We start from the raw sequence: 18,503 nt of genomic DNA, 5'->3' as shown, positions 1-18,503 counted from the left end.
GTAACACCAAAACAAGCACTCAACAATTACAAGCAGCAAACTATTCATAAGCATCATACTGTCAGTATTGTTCTAATTATAGATTTAATATTATAGCATGTAAAAACCTGTCAGTAAAAATATTAACAAAAAAATTTAATTGGTCTATCATAAACTCTCATTCATATTAGGAGTAAATGTAAAATAACAAAAACTCTCTTAAAGTCAACCTTTAGGAAAGAACTAGAGATTCCCAATTCCTTTCATCTGAGAAGAGGATGAAAATTAAGAAAAATGCTAAAAGCATATTTTAATTCTAAGTAAAATTGAGAAGTACATAATATTTTTAAAAATAAAAATTAAAAAATGGCATCTCAGTTTTACTAACATCTTATTTTTAAACATTCCAATGGGACAACACTTCCTTCCTGGTTCAAAGCAACATCCCTTCATATCATGAAATGTCCTTTCATCTCTTTTCCTCTCTTTACATTTGGTGTATTAGCTCACACACTTGTTTCTAGTTTCCTCTGATTTTATCATATATCTGTTCTTATTCCTATACATGAAAAATCTGTAGTTAGTTGATGGATTAGTGCCTATTTAGACTTACCTGGAGTAATAGCTCTGTGATACTGATACATATCTTCTCCCCATAGCTCTTGGGCTACCTGCTTAATCTTCTGCCTGACAGCTTCCAGTTTACTTTCTGATTCATTCATTATTTCTTCCACATCAGGAGCACTGCAATCAAGAAAATGGAGTTTTTAGATTATTAAAGGACTAAACCAGTTTTTATCATGTGTCCCTTATTCCTAGTGTATGTTAGTATGTCTAATAATAATGATGATAATAGCAATTCACATTTATATAGCTATTTACAAAAGCATGAATATTAAATTTACAGTTATAAAGCGTTTTCCTCAAAACCCAGTAAAATAGTTAATTCAAGTATGCTGCTATTTTATAGATGGTAAATTGTGCTCCAGGTAAGAAAAGAAAAATGACTACATCACAGTCAAATAACTTGCAAATGTCAGAGCCAAAGTACATCCCTAGGTCTTATAATCCCAGGTACAAAGTTCAATATTATAAAATTATTTGTATAAAGGATGAATATTTGGAATAATATAGCTATTATAGAATGCAAGAGAGTTGGATCTGAATGAAAACTTGGCTGTCCTGATCCCATCCTTTTATCACTGTTTGATATTGCAAGGCCTGCTGTTGGAAGCAATGCTTTTGGAAATGCAAGTCATGCCATGAGACACAATGAATGAGGGTATCACAGGGCATTTTGGGGGCAAACATTTTCATTGGCAACTGAGAATAAAATAATTAAATCAAACCAACCTATTCATAAAAAACAACATCAATTTCTATCTCCCAAGTCAAGTCAAAAATAAGAAAAAGGAACATGAAAAAAGCTGATGTATTTTCCTTGCTTGTTCTAAAAGCACCTATACTATAATCAAAAGCATATGGGAGGGGTAGCTAGGTAGCCTAGTGGATAGAGTAACATCCCTGAATTCAGGAAGACCTGAGTTCAAATCTCACCTCAGAATCATAATACTTCCTAGCTGTGTGATCCTAGGCAAGTCAATTAATTTAAATGCTTCAGCAAAAATTTAAAATTAAAAAATTATGGGAAATATTAGCACAAATCCTTGAAAAAGGATGACATACACATTAAGTTTTCCATTTTTGAAGTATCTCCTTAATATATGAGATAAACAGGCAGACATTTCTATTTTTTTCATAGATTAAGAAATTCATGGATAGGAAAATGAACTTAATCATTCAGCAAATATAATCAATATCAAACCCTAAATGAAGTCTATGGAATCATAACAATCCTGGCTATACAAAACCAGAGAACAAATTTTCCAGAGGCAAACATCCCTCAATATAAGCAACAATATATTTCAGAATGAAGGACAAATCAATAAAATACCATTTAAATGCATCCAAAAGATAAAAGCTTTAAATGTTTAGATGTCTATAAGGTAACTAAGTTAATAACAAAAAATCTTTGTGAAAGAATCTTAAGTTTTAAGACTTCAAAAATACGCAGTGTGATACAATGCAAATTGTAGAGTCTGGTCCCAGTTTTTAAACCCCGTCCAGTCCAATCCAATCCAGAAATATCAGGAAAGTTCCTTGTAAACCTCAAAGTGTTATTATTATTATTATTTGGTCTTTAAAAGATAAACACTTATTCAACTCAGCGAATCTATACAATAGGCTCTAAAAACTTCCTTATAACTACATTGTGCTTCTTGTAAAGATCATTTTCTAAGAAAAGAGCTCATTTTAGAGCATACCAAAAAATCTTATCCCTCTTGAAAATAATAAATTTTTTGTGAAATGTAGCAAGATTTCTTACAAAAATTTGTTTCATGAAGATTTCTTAAAGTCTTCATCATGTATCATAACCTAATTCTAATCCATTAATATATAAAACACTAAAGAAAATTTTAAAATTCACTTCAGCAGAGAAATCAAAGATTGACTCACCTAGTAATCCTATGGAGAAGAAAAATTGTCCTTTTACTTTCAACAGTTATATCACGACTGAGTTTCACAAGTCTTTCATACTTGTCATGTCTAGTATCAAGCTCCTGTTGAAACACTGATAATACATATTATTATGGGCCACAAGGAGGCATATTCTGAACATCACCTACTAAATCATAAAGATGTTTTAGAAATACAAATTAGTAAACAGTGCTTTTAAGAACTGCAATTCCGGGGCAGCCAGGCGACACTTCCTAGTTGTGTGACCCTAGACAAGTCACTTTACCCCAATTGCCTCAGCAAAAAAAAAAAAAAAAAAAAAAAAAAAAAAACCTGCAATTACCAGTCTTATTAATAAGACCACCAGAAAATAGTAGTTAAAGTAATTATAAATATCTAAACCATAAATACTGTAAGAATTTGATACCACTAAGTATACATGATATCAATAAATACAAAATCTTTGTGTAGTAGTAGCAAGAGACAAAATAATGGGAAATATGATTGTCTAACAACCCTATAAGAAAAATAATTACAAGTATTATCTTCATAAGAGGATGATAGTGAATTTCAGAGAGTCTTTGGAAATCCATGTCTTCTGAGGACAAATCTAGCACTATTTCTACTTAGTTTGGGACAAAAGTAGCAATCATTGACAAGGGGTAGCACTAGCTAGCATACCTTCCTTCAAAATCAATTATTATATACTGAATGCCTATTATATACAAAATATCTGGCTGCAGGAACATTTAAAGTCAGTGACACTAAAACCTTGATCTGAGACTAAAGGGACCTAGTGGATCACAATAAAAGTGTATAAGAATGATTCAATTTTCCAGAGTTTTACATTGAAAAGCAAAGTTTAATGTCTTGTGAACCTATTAACTTGCTGCAAAAACTTCTACAAATGACTAGATCTATCTTCTTTTTCCCACATGAAAAGAATACAGTAATGTTCATTAAATAGCATTTTACTTTTTAAGAAAGTATTTTATATATAATACCACATTTAATCCTCAAAATGAAATAAGCAGGGCAGGCAAAACATCATTTTACAGATGAGCAAACTGAGATCTGGAGAATTTACTTCATTCAGTGACTACATCTTTATAAAAATAATTTTCAGGGGCAGCTAGGTGGCGCAGTGGATAGAGCACCAGCCTTGAATTCAGGAGGACGGGAGTTCAAATCTGGTCTCAGACACTTAACACTGCCTAGCTGTGTGACCCTGGGCAAGTCACTTAACCCCAGCCTCAAAAAAAAAAAATAATTCAAATTTAACTATCCTAGCCCAACTTCTTTGCTGATCTCCAATCTGAAATCTTCAACTGCCTTTCAAATATATAAATGTTCAGTAAGCACCTTAAATTCAACATATCCAAAACAGAACTCATTATCTTTTCCCCTAAACAACCTCTTTTCGCAAACTTTTCTATTAAGAGAAATACCATTTCTCATTTCCTGAGGCTCAAAATTTAGGTGCCATCCTCATCCTTAATGCCTCTTATGTCCCTATATCCAATCTGTTGCCAAGGTCTGTTGATTTCATCTTTGCAACATCTCTTGCATAAGCTCTTCTCTGCTCTGATATTGTCCCAAATCTAGTACAGGTTTTTTCATTTTGACTACTGCAAGATAGTAGTCTGCTGATAGATATGCCTGCCTGAAGTCTCTCTCCCTACGCCATTTAGCTACCAAAATCACTTTCGTAAAGCACAAGCCTGACTATATCAACCTCCTACTTAATAAAACTCCACTGGTTCCCTATTACTTCCAATCCTTTGTTTTACATTCAAAGACTTGTGAAATCTAGCCCTCCTTAATTTCCAGGCTTCCTACATCTTACTCCTTACCATGTACTCTTCAAGAAATCAGTGACACTGGCCTCCTTGTTGTTTCATGAACAAGACATCTATTTCTTGACTCCAGGAGTTTTTTCTTGGCTGTCCCCCACATCTAAAATGCAATCACTCCTCATCTCCCCTACTAGCTTTCCCTGACTTCTTTTAAACTAAAATTCTACCTTCTATAAGAAGCCTTTCCCAACCTCTCCAATCTAATGCTATCCCTCCCTCTCTTAATGATTTTCTAATTTGTCCTGAATATAGCTTGGTTTTATAAATTTGCTCATTGACTCCCCCTTAGATTGTGAGCTCCTTAAGGGCAGGAACTGTTTTTGGCTCTTTTTGAATCCACAGTGCTTAGCATAGGACTTGGCACATAATAAACTTTTAAAATGTGTATTAACTGACTGACTTGATAAAGATCATCTAGCTTATAAGTAAAGCTTTGATAATCACTTCAACACAAATAATTCTTATCTCTTTTCCTATCTTATCCCAAAGCTATTTTGTATTTTCAAATGTCTTTGAGACATTTCCAATGTAATAAATACCTCAAACTCAACCTATCAGAAACCCAGTCATCTTTCCTTAATTTACCATTATTCTCTGTTTCTATTACTGGGTTCTATCTTCCTACTGACTTAAAGCTTCAAAAATTCAGTCATCATCTATTCTCCATTTTTTTTCCTTTCACATCCACATCTAATCCCAGTCAGTTAACAATCATTATCATAACTCTTCACATCTCTTTCATCTGTCTGCTCTTCTCCATTCCTTAATATTTGGACAAATTTAATTGGCATTCTTGTCTCCCAGCTATACTTTCTTCAATGCTTCTTATAAAAACTGCCAGTCATCTTTCTAAAATACATCATCTGACAATATCACCTGTTTAATTGCCTTCAGTGATCCCTACTGCCTACCAAATAAAATGCTTTCTATTCTGGCTTTCAAAGCTTTTTATAATTTGGCAACAATCAAACTTCTCAGTCTACTATCCTTTGTACAGATTTGTTTCAACCAAACTGAATTACTTGCTTTCCTCTGTTATCTTCCTGACTTCTCCTATCTCCTTGACTTTGTCCACTTTTCACTACTCTCAAATAGACTTATCTTACATCTCATGTATAACACCTATACATATATAAGTAATTTACAGCTTCTATGTACTCACTGATCTCAGTCTCCCAAGATGATAACTTGGGGAGACTATGTTTGAGTATATGAAGTACTTAAGATATGGAAAAGGGAATTGGATTTGTTCTGTTGAAGTGCAGAGGCAGAAACAGGCACATTGGGTAAAAATTGAAACTTAGGTAAGGAAAAACTTACTAACAATTATAACTGTACAAAAGTGGACTAGGCTACTTCAAGAAGTGATGGAGTCCCCCTCCTTGGGGAGCTCTTCAACAGAATCACCATTTATCCAGTATGCTTGAGTACATGAATGAAGAAGTATTTATTAGGCATCTATTATGTGGAAAATTCTTTTGTCTGGATTGAACTAAATGGTCACTACAATCTTAGCCCAAGTCTGAAATTCTTGTGATTCCCTCTATCCATATTTCTCACAGCACTTTGGGTAGACCAATTCTTTGTATTTGTAGTATGACTTCTTTTGCTTCCTGCTCACCAGAACTTAACCTCCCTGAGGGCAAGGTCTAAATTTTACTTCATGTTTATATCCCTGGCACCTAGTGCAGCAACATGCATATAGTAAAATCTTAGTAAATAAATTGAGGAGTCTAAGACTGGATCTGAGATAAAAAGCTAGAAGAGACTGAAGAGATTGGTCTCCCTTCATTTCACCAGAAAACTGAGAGCAACAGAGGTTAATGGCTTCCCCAAGGACAGTACAGCTTAGAATGAATAGTTAAATACACACTTTTAACTGCAGGATTTCATTTTCAAGTCACAATAAGAAGGACTAAAAATCTATCATATTTGAAAAGTGAACGTCGACATCAAACACACAATGACATCCATCTGAGTTCAATGTCATGCCACAGAGTTATAGCTCTTCAGAACTTACAAAGAAGTGTGCTGACAAGGCGATCTATATCATGCTCCTTCAGCAGAGAGCTTCAGGAGATACTCTTCTACTCTCCAACAGCTTTGACTATATTCCAATAATGACCTTGGGTTATCTATTTTGTGGAACTATCCAATACCCAGGAATTTCCTTGGCACCTGACTTTTTTCTCTTTGCTTTATGAGAGGGTTTGGGAGGAAAAGGGGAGGGAATAGACAAAGATTAAACACATCTACAATTGAGAAACTGGGACTGCTGCCAATAAATCTTTGGAAATTGGCAGGATGAGTGATTAATGCTATAGCAAAGCACTCTCTAAGGATTATGAAAACTGCGTCTCAGCTCAAGGAGTCAGTGGACCTGTGCCCTGAGGAAGAAGCAAAGTCACTTGAGAATGGGAATGATACTATCCAGTGTTTGGGCGTGTTTACTAATACTTTAAGGAAGTTCCTTAAAAACTGTTTCTTGAAGTAGCTGTGTCACCTCATCACCTCACCCATGATAATGATATGTGTTATCTTACAGAGCAGTGGTATCAAACTCAAACAGAAATGGGCCCCACTAATGTACACACAAGAGGCAGCTGGGTGACTCAGTGTTGTTCTATCTACTCTGCTGAATGTCAGAAAGACCAAAACCAGCCTCAATCACTTACTAGCTTTGTGTACCTGGACAAGTCACTTAATGTCTGTTTGCTTTAATCCATTAGAGAAGGAAATAGCAAACGACTCTAGTATCTTTGCCTAGAAAAGCCCATGGATTCAGAGTATTAGCATGTGTATGGTACACGAGATTATGACTGAATAACAACAAATGTGTACATAAAGATGCCACTGACCCACATACTGATTTAATTTTAAAATGTATTATTAACTAGGCTTTATTATATCTTTGTTAAATATTTGCCAATTACATTTCAATCTGCTATAGAGGCAGAATTGACAGAACATTCATGAGTGCAGTCCTTGAGGGACTCAGCATTAAGGAACTATCAAAGAGAGACCAGGGACTGTCAAAGAGCAACCATAATACAGCCATAAAAATTTAAGTATAGAGACATTTTTTCTGACCTGCCTGAATGCTATCTATATGTGACCTAGGTCTTGACATGAAGGTTTGATGAGGAAAAGTCAGAGACTGTCAGCCTTGTTACACAATATTTTCTTAACTTAGCAAAATGTATTGATCAAAATACAGATTACATTCTTTCCTTCAGATTTCTCTAATACTTGATTGTGACCTATAATAGCACTCTTCCAGATGCATGGCTAAGCCTTGCAATTCTTTATAACAGTAGCAGAAACAGCAGCAAATTTTCCCACCAGACTATAAACACTGCTGAGGAATCTGTGCTGGACGTTTTGCAGGTAGTGCTCTAGGAGGCAGATTCTTCTACTTGAAGAATCAGAATTCCTACCAGCATCTCTGCCCAGAGTTCCTTAGAGAGTTTTACTCAAAGTTCAATTGATCATCCCTTTCATGAATCCCTAATGATAAACCTTGAATATGGAAAGCTCTGAATGATTAGATGCATAAAAAGTATCACAAATGTAAACACCTATTATTTATTTTAATGACATATTTTAATGAGGTTAAAGTCTACAACCATTAAAATTAGAGGAATTATAGTGGAATTTTCATATTAAAGGAGATTTGAAAACTTGACTTATCCAGTTCAAACTCCTTCACATTGGTTCATCAGTGGCAGCATAGTACAAAAACTTAGAACTTAGGGATGGGATATAGTCTCTTACTATCTACCTGCTGAATTACCTTGATTGAGTCTTGCATTCTGAATTTATTTCATCTTTAAGTGACATGGAAATCTTAATATCTTTCTTTTGAATTTTTTTATCTATATAACCAAAAGAAAGTCAATTAAGCCTCAATGACCTCATTTGTAAAATGGGGGTGCTATCTGTAGTACTTGCTTCCCAGAGAGGTTGTAAGGCTCAAGTGAGATTGTATGTAAGTCATTCTATAAACTTTAAAGCATTATATAATGAAATTATCATCTGAAAAAGAGAAATGTGTGATACTTATAAAATATCAGCTATCATTTTTACCAATATTGATATTTATAGGCAGAGCTCCCAATATATTCATATAGCCACAAAAAAATGAAGATCAACCACATGAGAGAATTACTTTCTTTTCTAAGTAAGCTTTTGACATTTAATCATTGTTGCAACTGCTACAAATCTCAATGAAAAAACTGAGTGATTTAAGCAAAGTTAATGACACTCCAACTTTCTAGTCCTGATTTCTGAAATTCACAAACATCTCACCTTGATAGTGGATATTTAATTTCAACAGTATTTTCAAGATGAAAGGTAGAGCAGTTTGATTAAATTCTCAATAGAATTAATAGTAAGGGAAGAGCAAATTATCTTTACTGAGAAAAATTCCACTGATTTTATACTCATATGGCAATTCACACACATTTTATTGACCATCAATGCAAGAGACATACTAGTTGAGAGTATTGTAATTCCCAAAAGGCAATAACATTTTAACAAGAGTCAGTCAAGAATTATTAAGCCATTCCTATGTTTTAAGCTATTTCCTGGCAACTTCTCTTTCCCCCATTCAAGAGGCAGGGATACAAAGACAGAGTTGAGCCAGTTCGGGTGCTCAAGGAGCCCGGGTTAAAATGGGGAAGAAAAAAATTCAAACAACTAAAAAGATAATAAAAGCAATATTAACAATTCATGACCAGCATTTATTTTAAGTAGCACTGTAAATCTACTACACAAAAATCCAATTAGTTATTTTGGGTTTAAATATCAAATAAACATAGCAATTTCTCTCCAAGATTAGAAATTCAATGCAGCACAAAGTTAACCAAAGTTAGCCAAAAAGTCACCACTTCTCTTAGTCCTCTACGACCTCATGATTTTCCTGCAACCTGACAACTTAACATTGATTGCGGTTTCACGGGTGGCCACCTGGTTAATTTCTTTGACCACTTTGTACTGAACAATACTTACATTTGAAAGCCACCATCACAGCAGAAGACGAGTTCACATCTTTCCCTTCTCTTCTCTGACCATGTGGGAAATTGTCATGCTTTCTTTTCCTGAACCCTCCTGACCCTAAGCAGAGAAGTAAAAATTAGGAGATAGTGACGTCATCCCATCCCCAAGAGTGGACAGAAGCGCCTCAGAAAGAAAACATTTCTCACCATCCCTAAGTGTCACTCAAACACCAGGGCGGGTGCCTCGGCCTCCAGCAGAGGACCCCAGGACCCCGCCTCTGCCCCCGCGGCCCAAAGGGCGCTTTCTGCACCCAGAAAAGGCCCTCGGAGAGGGCGAACATGCAGGGACGTGGGGAGGGCTTAGTCCAGCCTTGACCTCCTTCCCGGCCCCCACGCCAAGGCCCCTGGACCGGAAGAGCCTGGGATAAGGAACAGAGCATCTCAGGGATCAGGGGGATGGAGTGATCGTCACGCGCTAGCGTGGGCAGAGGGGAAAAAATCAAACCGGGGGTTGGTCAAGGCCTCCGCCCTCCCTCAGACCCAAACACAAATACAAACAACACGCCTCGGCCGTGGCCTCCACCTTCTTTGTTGTTCATGTCGCCTCCCGCCGCGGGCCTGGATGGAGGGGGGAGGGGACCTGCTTCCGCGTGGGAGGCGGAGGAGTGGAGGGCGCGGAAGAAGCACGTGCACACTACTGGCTCGCGCCACACGGTAGGTCGCGAGTTCAGCGCGTTCCCGGGTGGAGTGGGACGTGAGCCGGAGAGGCGTGGTGGAGGAGGGGCCCGAAATCAGGCCTCCTTCCCCAAATGACCCACAGAGCGCAGGCGCAAGGAGAGCGCAGGCGCCAGGAGAGGCCATTCCGGTTTCCCCCGTCCCGTTTCCGGTTTCCCAGAATTGCCCTTTGCTTCCGCACGAACTTAACCCTTGATTTGCAGAGTTCATGCGCAGTCGCTATCTGTTCTGAGTTCTATCCGCAAAGCTAGGGCTACCTTCTGTCCCTTCCGATTTTTCAGTCTGTTAAAAAATGTACGCACAGGGAAGAAAAGGAAGAACTATGAGAAAGAGGAGGAGCAAATTAAGTCAATTTTCCCGCAGACATTCTTGAAGTCAGACTACGGATCTTCTCCGCTGGGACCAACCCCTGCTTGCATTGAATTTTGGGGCTTGTAGTTCGACCATAGGAACGCTCTGCTTTTTCTGGTGATGTTCATTGAATTGCAAGTGACTATTGTGAACGTAGCCCCGAGGTGCAAACTGGTTCAGAGTGGCCCTGTTTCCCAACCCAGTCCTGGGACTTTTTAATCACTCATTTAAAGAGTATCGTTTTGGGGTTTTTTGTTTTTTTGTTTTTTTAGAATTTTATACATTTTATTTATTAGCTATTTTTGTAGTTAAAATGTGATGTTTTGCATTAAAAGACTCAGGTATAAGCTTGATTATATATTTTTCAAATTTCAATTCTAAAATATTTCTATATGTTTGTAACCATTTTTCTTCTATTTTAACTTTTTTTTATAGTTTTTATTTACCAGATATATCCATGGGTAATTTTACAGCACTGACAATTGCCAAAAGAGTATCTTTTAAATATTCTCAGCATGGTGCTAAACGGTAAAATTACAAAAGAAAGAATTTATTTTTAAAAAACCTCCTGTACTCAAAGAACTCATATTCTAATAAGATAGACAACGTGTAAATAACTAGATGCTTTTACACCATTTTGTAAAATTGAAAATGGATTTTAATTCTACTTTTAAGACTTAGTAAAGTTGATTTAAGTTTTAAAACTCTTCCACACAGTCCAAACTCCTTACATTTGTAAAGTCACCCCCTCCGTACATTCTGGAGAAACTTGCTTAAAAGGTCAATTTTTGGTAAATATTTCTATCTTTTATTAGATGGAGGCAAGAAAGTCCTTCAGTTGATAATGGGTCTGAAGTCAACAAGACCAGGGTTCAAATATGACTTCACACCCTTCATATTTGAACTCAGATGTTGTTGACTTCAGACCTTTACTAGAAGTATGACTCTGGGTGAGTCACTTAACCAAAGGAAATGTCAAACCACTCTAGTATCTTTGCCAAGAAAAACACAAGAGATCATAAAGAGTTCTATATATGACTGAAGGAAAAGTCATTCATTCAAAGACTTGTTATTCCTTGCTTTTGATTTTTGCTTTTGTGTGTTTTTGTTTGTTTTTGTTTTTGTTTTATTTTTTTTTTTGGGGGGGGGGTGGATAGGAGGTTCCAATAGGACCAGTGACTCCCAGGGTGATATTCTGACTTACCTGAGAATTGGATTTAAGTGAGATAGAGCTGCACAGAGTCATCAGCTTCTCTCTTCCTAAGTCATCAAAGTCCAATCTCAGGACAAAAGTCAAGATGACTAGAGATGGCCTGATCATCTTTAATGTTTGACTAAGCTTTAATTACTCCATGGTCACTTTCATGACCATGGCATAATTGTTCTCTTCCACCATTCCATCTTGTGGTGTGTCAGTTACCCTCAACTTGGCTTAGTCAGTCTGCTGAGGCTTTATAGAATATGTCCATTACACATATCACAGCTTGTTGGAGCCATAAGTGAGAGCTGGGTGACCGGGGGACACCAAAAGTGGATGAGGAGTCCTGAAATGGACTTCATCACACCAGAAGTGCTAGTCCTCCCTGAATCCCCATACACTTCCGTTGCAGACTATACCCAAATCTGCAGACTATCCTAAGGATTCTTCCCAAAAATAGAGATGAGCTGAGGTGATTCTTTACCCATCTCTTTAAAATATCTATCAGTCAGGGTTGCCTTACCCTCACAAAGGAAGGTAGGACAGTCAGAAGGAAACTTTATACCAACTCTTTGGTTTGTTTTTATTTTATTTGTACAAGGTCAAGTTCAGAGTCAGTGTATTGTAGTGGATAGAAAATAGATGTCACAGTCAAGGAGACCTGAATTCAAGCCCAATCTCATCCATAAATGCATGTCACCATGAATAAGGCACTTAACCTGTCATTGCCCCTCAAATCTTTCAGTTCCACTAAGTTCTGGAAGTACTGTATTGCATATATTTATTGGTAAAGTGTTTCCTATGTTAATGAATTCACAGGAATAAATGTGCCTTTAAGTAGGCTTAAAAGACCCTGTCAGCCTAATTTATTGCTTACTGCTAGCCTAACTAATAAATTGGTCTTGCTAGGATGATTGTCTCTCATTTTAACCTAAATTTTCACTTAATGATGGACAATAGAGGACATTAATTAGCACCTGGGGGACTAGGAAAGTCTCAAAGAAGGTGATATTTAAACTGCCCTGAAGGAAATTAAGAAGCATAAGAGGCATCATTCTAGGCATGGAGGGAAGCCAGTGCAAAGGTATGAAAGAGATAAAATGCCATGATAGTGTTTTGAATTATGTAGGACAACTATAGGAAAAGCACAAGAAGTGTCCTGTATTAGAATCAAATTTGAACTAATCAAGAAGTCAATGGAACATTTTTCTTGTCATGACTTGTGTGGCACTCCTGAACGCAGTCTCTTAGCCTGCACTAGATTAATTCCTTGGTTCCTGGAGAGTGACTGCTAGCTCTCCCCTCTGAATTCTGAGTAATCCTAAGGGATTGTGGCTCACAGGTCAGTGTGTTTCTTCTTACCCATACCAAATGTCAGAATAACAACAATTCATTTTTACAAAAGGATATTACTGATAAGCTATAAAAAGGACCAAAATACAATACCTTGTCCCCTTTCTGCATCCCCCCCCCCCAAAGCCCTGTAGAGTGCCTTCTGTCTTCTACATACCTATTCAGCTTCTGAGGTGATTAGATTTAACTTTTGAGTTTTGAATTATTGAATTATTTACAAAATAAAATGTGGACAAAGATAAAAGTTTTCTTTCCTTTAATTTTTAGAGCTAGGAGGAATGAATGTCATGCTACCTTATATTTATATAGTTTCTTACTTTTATAAAGCTTCTACATCTATTATTTCACTTATTGCATCTTACTGCCTCCAGACAAAATGATACCAAACCTAGTCTTTTAAAGAAGAACCTATTTTTTAAAAAATTAAGAATAATACTTTGAGCCAAATGTTTTCATGTAGGTGTATTTTTCATTGATTTCAGAGAAACTTGGGTATACCAACTTCATTAGTTTGTTTTTATTTTATTTGTACAAGATAATAAAATATAGTTCAGAGTCACTGTTTATAGTAGATAGAAAATGGTCAAAGGAGACTTGTCCCCTTGTGTTTCATAATCATGATCCTCCTAAAAACAAGTTCATCCTTCACCTGGAGAGAATACATCAGCCAAATAAACTTTGGGAATCTCTGCTTCACATCATTTCTAATGGCTGGAGAAATGTATCCTCAGAGTTTCATGTATTAGATAAGGGTAAGCAGATAATATTGCACTTTCTCTAAGTATATAGCTCTTATTGACCAATCCTCCATTGCACTAGTTTGGACTTTTGCTTTGTTTTGCAGTTTCCCTTTAAGTAGACAATTAAATTCTGTCCTGGAAAACCTAGCTGAGTGGTGGCATTAATTATTGATTCCATCCAATTTCTTCCATGGCATTCTTAATATTTAGACATTCTAAAAATTAGAGAATTTTCAAGCTGAAAGAGATTACCTACTTACCTTCTAAAAGCAATTTCACAGGGTGTAAACTTCCCCAAAAGAACAGATTAGGAAAAAAAAAAAAAAAAGAATCTATCATCTAACTTTGATGGATCACTATCAGACAGAGGTAATGTGTTACAACATGTCCTATTCTATACAGAACTATGTTCATTAGATAACATTTGGTCCTAGGGAGCTTGACATCTAATGAGAGAAGATGAAGCTCCCTAGTCTCATACTCTTAGGCTCTTACCATCTAGTCCCCTACCTACTCACCCATTCTGGAGATGATTTTACTTATTGGCTGACAACCAGGTTTTCTTCTAAAAGAAGAGAGTAAAAAGAGGCACTCATTTTACAGTATCATATAGAATAAAAGACAGATAACTTATTCCTACACAGTGCAAAAGGAATAGTGACGCAGGTAGGTGGTACAATGGATACAGCCCTAGTCCTAGAGCCAGAATTCAAATCCTACCTTAGATATTTCCAGCTGTGTGACCCTGCATTATTCATTTAACATCTGTCTGCCTTCGTTTCTTCATCTGTAAAATGAGGATAATAATAGCACCTTTCTCATAGGGGTATTATAAGGATCAAATGACAATATTTATAAAGTGCTTTGCAAACCTCAAAATACCATATAAATGCTAACTATTATCATTATTATTATCAGTAAACACAAGTTCAAAAAAATCCAACATGTAATTCAATATTTTATAATTACTATTCTAATCTATTGTTAGTCTAATATCTAGACTTCATCATAACATAAAGCAGTTTGCAGAACTTTCTAACTATTCATTTTACTTCACTTTTAACCTGTCCAACCAATTTCCTATAAGTGTCTAGTAAAATGGCTAATTTTAACCTGGTACTTTTATTGATGGTCATCTTCTCCAAGGTTCAGGAAAAACTACCAGGGACCCTTCCCCTGGCTGCTAGTACACTCTATCTCAGTTTGTACTTCTCAAACTTAAAAAGTTGCCTCCAAACCTGAGTTGGCCACTTAGATAATCATGTTCAGAGACCTACTCAGTAAAGCAAACAAGGCAGAAATGGGAATGGGAGACCAGACACAATCTCACTAGTGTTGATTCCATACTCTTCATGGGAATAGCAACAGAGATTAGAAAAGAGCATGGCCCTTCTTCTCCCATTCTCTCTTAGAATGTCTAGAGAGAAGACATACTGATTGCCATATGGGAACAAGGAAGAAAGGAAGCCCAAGTTGGAAGCTGGAAACCAAGGGCCTTCTTGAGGTTTACCATGTTATATACCCTTCAGCACTAGATGGAAGTGATGATGGATGAAAGCAAGTGGAAAAGATTCCAGGAAGTTGATTAGATTAGAATTCATTAATAAGGAAAGAAAAATTAAGTGACTTGCCTAAAGTTACCCAGATAACTTCAGAGGTACAATTTAAGCCTAGGTTCCCTCTTTCCAGAGCCTGAGTTCTTATCACCAAGTTGTCCCCCAATCATATTAGAATGTGACAATGAGCAAATTCCAACCCCTCTTTCAATTTCCTCATCTATAAAGAGGTAATCATACAGTCAATCCTTCCATATATTGACTTTCCCTATTGAAATTTTCACATATCAAAAGTTAACATAAGAAATTAAATGAGAATTTTAGGGCAAGTTTTATAGAAACCACTCACAACACAGAGGCCAGCAGAGAGCACAAAAAAAAATTTAGAAACTCAGAAGTACATAAAAAAAAAAATATATATATATATATATATATACATATACATATATATACATACACATATGTATGTATATATAAAATATTAAACAATATTAACATGTTTTATCTTTTAATGCCATCATAATTCAGATTTCTTCTCTGGTATGAAGGGAGGGCCAAAAAATTTTATGCAGTTTTTCCAGATCACGGAGGCTCAGTACTCTTAACCCCTCCTCCCCCCCAGTGTGGAAGGAATAAATAACTATGCCAGTAGCACTAGTAAGGTGGTGGTTTGTTGCTATTGTTGTTGTTTTAAATTTAAAGTTCAAATAAGACGATATACATAAAGTGCTTTAAAACTTAAAGTGTTAAATAAATGTCAATTTTTTTTTTTTTTTTTTTTTTTTTTTAAGCAGACCTATGATTTCATTTGTGTAGGGTAGTGCCTCAAATTACCAGTAACTCACCAGCACCCTACCCCACCCTATTATCCTCAGGCTATTCTTCCAGTTTGCATTCATACTTGAAGGCTGGGTCCCTATGGGAGCAGAGACTACTCTTAGTTCTACATCTGGTTACTGGACCTAGATGGCTGCAGAGGAGAGACTAAGACTAGTGATTTTGCACTGTCCAGCCTCACTTAAATCCAATTTACTTGCAAGTTATGATATCACCTTCCTGATGTCATTGGTCAATGAAGAACAGACCACAACAACAACAATGTTTACCTACACTCCCATTTATGTGTTTTCCATTAACAGTCAGTAGACACAGACCAAAGCAAAGTATGGTTAAAAAAAAAAAAAAAAAAAAAATATTGTAGCAACAGTGTTATGCATTCAATGAGAAACTATGAATAACTTAGCTCTTTTCAACTATACAATGAACCAAGACAATTCCGAAAATGCTATCCACATTCAGAGGAAGAACTGAGGGAGCCTGAATATAGAGCAAAGCATTCTATTTTCACTTTCTTTATCTTTTTTGTGGATTTTTCCCCCTTTTGCTCAGTTTCTTCTTTCACAACATGATTTATATAGAAATAAGTTTTACATGAATGTACTTATATAACTCGTTTAAAATTCCTACCTTTTTTTTTTTTTAGGAAGGAATGGAACAAGGGAGAAATTTAGAACTCATTTTTTTTTTATTTACTGAATGTTAAAAATTGTCTTTATACTTAATTGGAAAAAATACTATTTAAGAAAAAAACTAGCTATAAAACATTCTATCTACATTGATGGAGTGAACTTTCTGCCCAATACTGCACACACACTGAGCATCCCTGGGCAGAGTAGATACAAACTTGGGAGATGATAGGAATATAGCACATATCTAAGGAATATATAGCTACTTATTATTCTAGTGTTACTGGGCCTGGAATATCTTTCTCTCTTTGTAGATTCTTCATCCAGCTCCTTCCTGGGAGCAGCAGTTCTGACAGATTCTCCATTGCTGGATAAAGTATCTTCTCCACAATAAATCTGCTGCTAGGCACTATGGCTGATAGAAAGGAAGAAGTAATCCTTTCCTTCTCCCTTCTTATTCTACCAACTGCTCCCATGCTTTGATTATTATTCTTGCTCTCCAGGGCTTACTTATTTATAGCCCACAGGGTTGTGACTAATTTGTTTGCTCCATCAATAGCCTCCCTTAAAAAAGAATTCACACTTCAGAAAGGGTCTATTTAGTTCATTATTTTAACACTACCTTGTGATCACATTCTGGGCTTTCTCATGAGTCAGAGAGCTCTACTATAGTCTTAGAGAGCTATTCGGGGCTTTGAGTAGTTATGACTTGCTGAAGGTCATATGTCCCCCCCCAAATCCTTTCCTAATCTGAATTTCTCTTTGTCTCTTTAGTTCACATCATTTTCCTACTTGGTCTACAGCTTTCAGCTTTGGAGTCAACTGTGATTCCTCCTTATTCTCTCTCACTTCCACATATCCAATCAGTTGTCAACATATCTCAAAAATCAGTCTACTCCCAGCCATCATCCTGAAAAGGCAGGCCCTCATCACTTCTTACCTTGTCTGCAGTAATAGCCTCCTATTGGTCACTGCTCTCCAATTCATCTTCCACATATCTGCCAAAGTGATTTTTCCAAAGCATAGTTCTAACTATGTTACCCCAATACACAATAAAGCTAGGGGTCCCCTATTTCCTCTGAGATAATATTTGGCATTTCAAGTTTGGCATTTCAAGACCTTTATAACCTGTTTTCAGCCTACCTTTCAAACATCATTGTACAACTCTCTTTTTCATGTTCTCTGTGCCCCAGCCAAATTGGCTTTTTTGTTATTTAAATGTGACATTTTCACTTTCCTTTTACCTCCATCTCTTAGAATCCCAGGTTTTCTTAGAAGCTAAGTTAAGGTGCTAATTTCTCCATAAAGCCCTTCTCAAATTCCTTATTACTATTGCCATTGCCCAAAATAGTATATTATATTTATTTTATAAATCTTTCTGCCCATGTCTCAACCAAAAAAATGTTGGCTCCCTGAGGTCACAGAATATTGCATTTTTATTTCTATATGTTCAGTGACTATCACAGTTCCTGGAACATAGAAGACTCTTAAATATGTTTGCTGATTGCCTATAGCCATATATTACTAGTATATAATGGAAGCAGAAGCTAAACTCACATTTTCTGGACTCCAAGAGTCGCTCTTTCTACTATCCCACATTTTCTCTCTATTTGTCAGTCAACCAATATGAAATATTCATCACCTATTGTGCTGTGGATACAAAAAAAAAAAAAAAAAAAATGGGACTTCCGGACAAGATGGCGGCGTGGAGGCAGACGGCTGCTTGAGCTCCGTGTTTTCTCCCAGGACTTACTA

The 18,503-nt window shown here is 36.4% G+C and overlaps 1 protein-coding gene across 3 annotated transcripts in view; it reads right to left on the bottom strand.

Annotated features, from left to right (window-relative positions):
* The window catches only part of TSNAX (translin associated factor X), a 29,877-nt gene extending 19,719 nt beyond the window's left edge, over positions 1-10,158 (bottom strand). Inside the window, exons 1-4 of one of the 3 annotated variants that reach the window (XM_074262393.1) lie at positions 9,933-10,158; positions 9,363-9,467; positions 2,497-2,611; positions 593-723 (exon numbers count right to left, since the gene is read on the bottom strand). In XM_074262393.1, the coding sequence (XP_074118494.1) occupies positions 593-723; positions 2,497-2,611; positions 9,363-9,467; positions 9,933-9,948 (367 nt within the window). In that variant the 5' untranslated portion in view covers positions 9,949-10,158. Of the gene's footprint in view, positions 1-592; positions 724-2,496; positions 2,612-9,362; positions 9,468-9,556; positions 9,687-9,914 lie in introns of those variants that run through there. The other 2 variants (XM_074262396.1, XM_074262395.1) reach the window with 2 other exon arrangements.
* Positions 10,159-18,503: the final 8,345 nt, after the last annotated feature.

This window comes from Sminthopsis crassicaudata, chromosome 4 (assembly GCF_048593235.1).
Source record: "Sminthopsis crassicaudata isolate SCR6 chromosome 4, ASM4859323v1, whole genome shotgun sequence".
Lineage (NCBI taxonomy): Eukaryota > Metazoa > Chordata > Mammalia > Dasyuromorphia > Dasyuridae > Sminthopsis > Sminthopsis crassicaudata.
Note: the sequence above shows the minus strand (reverse complement) of the source record. Positions and strands in the feature narration are given on the sequence as shown.